Genomic DNA, 5,386 nt, shown 5'->3' on the forward strand with positions numbered 1-5,386 from the left:
AGCAAATGGCTGCAATATAACAAAGAGTGAAAAATTTAAGGGGGTCTGAATACTTTCCGTACCCACTGTATGTCCCTATTGTTTTCATTTGGGCCAAAGACTATGTTCTTTGCTTCAATTTAAAAAAAAAAAATGTTTTGAGAGAAATGCGTTTTCTCTTCATTTAGACAAGCCAAAAATGTCAAAAAACCTTCATAAAATAAAAGTGACAGTCTGGAGATCGCATTCACAGGAGGGTTCAGTGCAAAGTTAGCAACAGAGAAAAGAACTTTAGGTCTATGATTACTTTTTGCAATTAATTTTGAGAAATATTTAGACTTTGCAGATTTCACAGCTTTCTGAAAAGCAGAGTCTTTATGCATTTTGTAGGATATTTGCAGTTTTTCCTTGGCATGGGTGGTGATGGTGAATGGGTGGTGGCATTATGCCATGGCTCAGTTTTAGTGAAGTCTATACTTCACTGTCATTAGAGGTTTAGAGTGGCAGCACACATGAATATTAAAATCACCAATCAAAAGAATATGGTCATTCTTATACAGTACATCACCCACAAATTTATTCAATTAATTTATAATATTATAATAAAATAATGATCATCCATTATTAACGACTTTAGTGTTGCTTTTCCCACAACATTTTTAAGTCAAGACAAAGTAGGGTATTGTGTATGCAAACACAACTGCAAGTTCTCTGTCTGGACAAATCTATCTAAAAAACTCTATACCTAAACACACAAAATTGTCGAATATTTCACTGTTTCATGTAGGCATTCACATACCTCCTGTTTTTGAAGACAAGAAATCATGTCTTGGCTGAACCACAATGAAACTAGGATACTTTTAAAGGGGTCATATGACGTTGCTAAAAAAGAACATTATTTGGTGTAATGCAATGTTTATGCAGTTTAAGGTTCAAAAAACACATTATTTTCCACATACTGTACATTATTGTTTCTCCTCTATGCCCCGCCTTTCTGGATTGGCCGAATACCTCAAGCGTGTGATGGAAATGTTATGCCCCTTACCATACTGTGATGCTGTGTCCTGGCCGGAGCGACAAGACAAAAACATTAAAATCCATTATAAACGAGGCATTTGTTGCATGCAGTGGGGACATAATTACGGATTATAATGACTTATACTGTCTTTTTACGCGTTGCGTTGCATCACGCCACGTAAACATAGAACCATGTCTGCATTTGTGATCGGAGAAATTACAAACAACATGCGCTACTCTACACTGCCCAAAACTCGCGTTTGAATCATCAGTGGCAAATCCTTTAAATGAAAACTTACTGCAACATTTTATTACTAACTTTCAGGGACAGAACTGGCTGATAATCTGCCCACTTCTCCTCGCCTCATCAAAACTCATTTACCTGTTCAGCTTGTTCCCAAGTCCTTCTGGGAGCAGAACTCAAAGGTAAAGTAAATGGGACTTTTTTCACTTTTTTTCTTTCACCCTGTGATGTTTTGACTGTAGGTGACTTCATGAATCATCCACCACAGAATGAAAATTGTGTAAAAACTCATTGCATATAATCATCCTATTATGTGACTTACTTTAGTCAGATGTTCTATCTTTATTTCATTTAATTTTATAAGAGTTCTAAATTGTGTTTTAATGAGTGATGTTTAACAGACAGTGTCATTGAAGTGCAGTTGTATTTAAGTGAAATGTTTGGCAGTTGTGGTTGGTAAATAAATACATTTTTCTTTATAATACATTATTACATATAAATAAATTATTTCTTACATTTGGTGTGGCTTTACATTTTAGCTGTGACATAACTTTTTTTTTTTTCCTTCCTTCCTTCATTTTTTTCCCCCACTCATTTTAGATTGTGTATGTAGCTCGGAATGCAAAAGACAATGCAGTTTCTTATTTTCATTTCGATCGAATGAACATGGTACAGCCTGAACCAGGAGACTGGAACACTTTCTTACAGACATTTATGGAAGGAAAAAGTAAGTAAAATAATTTTCCAAGTCACAAAAAAAAAATAGAGTAAAAATAAAATAAAAAACATAAATGAAATAAAATAAATCTTTCTGGCCAGTTAAATTCTGAACCATTTTAATATCAGGGGAAAATATTTTAATTTTGAAATTTATTAAATATAATATTATCGCTACAAGAACATTGAGAAAGTAAAAATACTAATTTTCCCTATTATGTGCAACCCCTACGTGAATCAAGAAAGTTGCCACAGATTAATATATTTTAACATCAGACTTTTTTATCCTAGATGTGTTCGGCCCTTGGTATGACCATGTCAGTGGATGGTGGGAGAAAAAACAGACTTACTCTAACCTAATATACTTGTTCTATGAGGATTTGGTGGAAGTAAGTTCAGTAACATTTTTATTGATAGTAAAATCAGTATGTTTAATGTGTCAAAAGTGTATATTGTACCATGACTTTTTCAGGACACTGGACGTGAGGTGGAACATTTGTGTTCCTTCTTGGGTTTGTCAACCTCGGTTGAAGAGAGGGAGAAAATAACAAAAGGGGTTCAGTTTGATGCCATGAAACAGAACAAGATGACCAACTATTCCACTATCCCAGTCATGGACTTCAAGATCTCACCCTTCATGAGAAAAGGTTTATAAACTACTAAATAGTTTAATGTAGTTCTTATAAATTCTGTTCTTTCACTTGCTATTATTTTTTAAATTATTTTTCATTACAAAAGGTAAAGTTGGAGACTGGAAAAATCATTTCACTGTGGCACAAAATGAACAGTTTGATGAGGTCTACAAACAGAAGATGAAGAACACCACTGTCAAGTTCCGCACTGAAATCTAATATTAGAGAGTTCTGAATGCTGCACCAGAGTACTAACTAAAAAAGTTACATTTAATTTTTAAACTGTCCCGATGAAATCAGAATTGTTTGAAATCAAAATTGAGCAAAATGTTGTTGTTTTTTTTTTTCTCTTTTAGTAGGAATATGTTAGCCTTAAAGGGATAGTTCACCCAAAAATGAAATTTTGATGTTTATCTGCTTACCCCCAGCGCATCCAAGATGTAGGTGACTTTGTTTCTTCAGTAGAACACAAACGGAGATTTTTAACTCAAACCGTTGAAGTCTGTCAGTCTTATAATGGAGGTGTATGGCAATCAAGGCTTTGAGAGTAAAAAAAAAACATACACAAACAAAACCAAATTAAACCCTGCGGCTTGTGACGACACATTGATGTGTAAAGACATGAAACGATCGGTCTGTGCAAGAAACTGAACAGTATTTATATCGTTTTTTACCTCTGATTCACCGCAATGCAGATAAATAAGCAGATAAACATCAAATTTTCATTTTTGGGTGAACTATCACTTTAAGGATATCTTTAAGCTGGTGTGCTCTGAAACACTGACAAAATTCGCATTTATAAAATATATATATTCAAAACTTACAGTCTACGGATCAATGATTTTGCTGACATCATTCTGCACTGCATCTTCTGATCAGACCAGACCAATCAAATGCTCTCTAGAATCTGAAGCTCCGCCCTTTATACTGTACTATAAAAGACACTAAAGCTGTGACTGAAAATGATTACTTGTTCACTCATTTATGTTATATATGGTCAATGGCACATTGTAACATTGCAGCATCGCAAACGGTCAGACATCCTCAGCATTATAAACAACAGTGATGAGGAGAATTGTCCATAAGTGTGAGTGCGAGTGGAATGTGTGTTAGTCTTGTGATGAACTGGTCATCCATCCAGTCTGTTTCCCTACCTGCAGACAAATTAGATTTTTATATCAGTTAACTGGTGATCGTTATGCCCAGTGCATCCCATATTAACAAAAAACTACTAACTTTACTACATTTCTCAGTCGAATGACATTAGTTCAGTGTACCTTTTCAAACGAACTGTGAAACATGTTCACTAACCAACTAAACTGTGGACAGTGTGTCTTTATTGCATGCTTCTCAAAAGGAATGCTTAATCCTAGAAAGTATAAGCAGGTGTTTGCAGTAACAAGGAAAAGTTGTTGAGGCAGGATCTAATTGCAGCTGTCAGTGTAGTTTATTAAATCAAGTACTCGTAATTAAAGTATATTACATTCTATAATGCTTGTTATCAGATTACAGTTACTTTTTTATGGATTACATGATTATACACTATTCACACAATGGCAGTAAATCATTTATAATTATTGATTCTCCCTATTTTTTTTCTCTTTTAAATTTTCCTTTCTACATTCACAACATAGAATGAACATATAAATGTCATGTAAATAAATTTATAAACCATGCTACTGAAAAAGCACCTCTCAAGCAATTAATCCATGTATGAAACAAAATAATTACACAATTTACTCAACACTGGTGATGGTGTGAAACGCTATGTCTTCATCATATCCTGAGTGACCTTCAGTAACTGACAAAAAATGTTCAAACCTGAAAGACTTTGGGCATGTGATGTCATTGTTGTTTTCACTCTCCTCGTGTGAAGACCGAAGAGTGTAAAGACCATCGACTCTACCGTTCGACTCTACTGAGCAGGAACACCGGCAAGGCACATACAGTGGGTACGGAAAGTATTCAGACCCCCTTAAATTTTTCACTCTTTGTTATATTGCAGCCATTTGCTAAAATCATTTAAGTTAATTTTTTTTCCTCATTAATGTACACACAGCACCCCATACTGACAGAAAAACACAGAATCGTTGACATTTTTGCAGATTTATTAAAAAAGAAAAACTGAAATATCACATGGTCCTAAGTATTCAGACCCTTTGCTCAGTATTTAGTAGAAGCACCCTTTTGATCTAATACAGCCATGAGTCTTTTTGGGAAAGATGCAACAAGTTTTTCACACCTGGATTTGGGGATCCTCTGCCATTCCTCTTTGCAGATCCTCTCCAGTTCTGTCAGGTTGGATGGTAAACGTTGGTGGACAGCCATTTTTAGGTCTCTCCAGAGATGCTCAATTGGGTTTAAGTCAGGGCTCTGGCTGGGCCATTCAAGAACAGTCACAGAGTTGTTGTGAAGCCACTCCTTCGTTATTTTAGCTGTGTGCTTAGGGTCATTGTCTTGTTGGAAGGTAAACCTTCGGCCAAGTCTGAGGTCCTGAGCACTCTGGAGAAGGTTTTCGTCAAACTTTCCTGAGGATGGTACTCCCCTAGTTATGCTTGGAGACTTCAACATCCACCTAGATAAACCTCAGTCTGCAGACTTCCACACTCTGCTCGTGTTAACTACGGCTACTCACAAATCATGCAACCAACTGGACCTTATTTACACACGACACTGCTCCACTGATCATGTGCTGGTTACTCCACTGCACACCTCGGATCACTTCCTCCTCACTCTTAACCTCAACATGGTTCCTGACACAACACATACCCCTACACATGTCACTTTTCGACGTAAC

At 35.9% G+C, this 5,386-nt stretch overlaps 1 protein-coding gene across 2 annotated transcripts in view; it reads left to right on the forward strand.

The window, feature by feature from the left end:
- LOC107687125 (cytosolic sulfotransferase 3) overlaps positions 1 to 2,907 on the forward strand; it is a 10,718-nt gene extending 7,811 nt beyond the window's left edge. For both annotated transcript variants that reach the window (XM_016484343.1, XM_016484344.1), the window contains 5 exons: positions 1,322 to 1,422; positions 1,841 to 1,967; positions 2,249 to 2,346; positions 2,430 to 2,604; positions 2,696 to 2,907. In XM_016484343.1, coding sequence (XP_016339829.1) covers positions 1,322 to 1,422; positions 1,841 to 1,967; positions 2,249 to 2,346; positions 2,430 to 2,604; positions 2,696 to 2,808 — 614 coding nt within the window. In that variant the 3' untranslated portion in view covers positions 2,809 to 2,907. The remainder of the gene's footprint in view (positions 1 to 1,321; positions 1,423 to 1,840; positions 1,968 to 2,248; positions 2,347 to 2,429; positions 2,605 to 2,695) is intronic.
- Positions 2,908 to 5,386: the final 2,479 nt, after the last annotated feature.

Source organism: Sinocyclocheilus anshuiensis, unplaced genomic scaffold (assembly GCF_001515605.1).
Source record: "Sinocyclocheilus anshuiensis isolate Anshui unplaced genomic scaffold, SAMN03320099.WGS_v1.1 scaffold1203, whole genome shotgun sequence".
Taxonomy (NCBI): Eukaryota; Metazoa; Chordata; class Actinopteri; order Cypriniformes; family Cyprinidae; genus Sinocyclocheilus; species Sinocyclocheilus anshuiensis.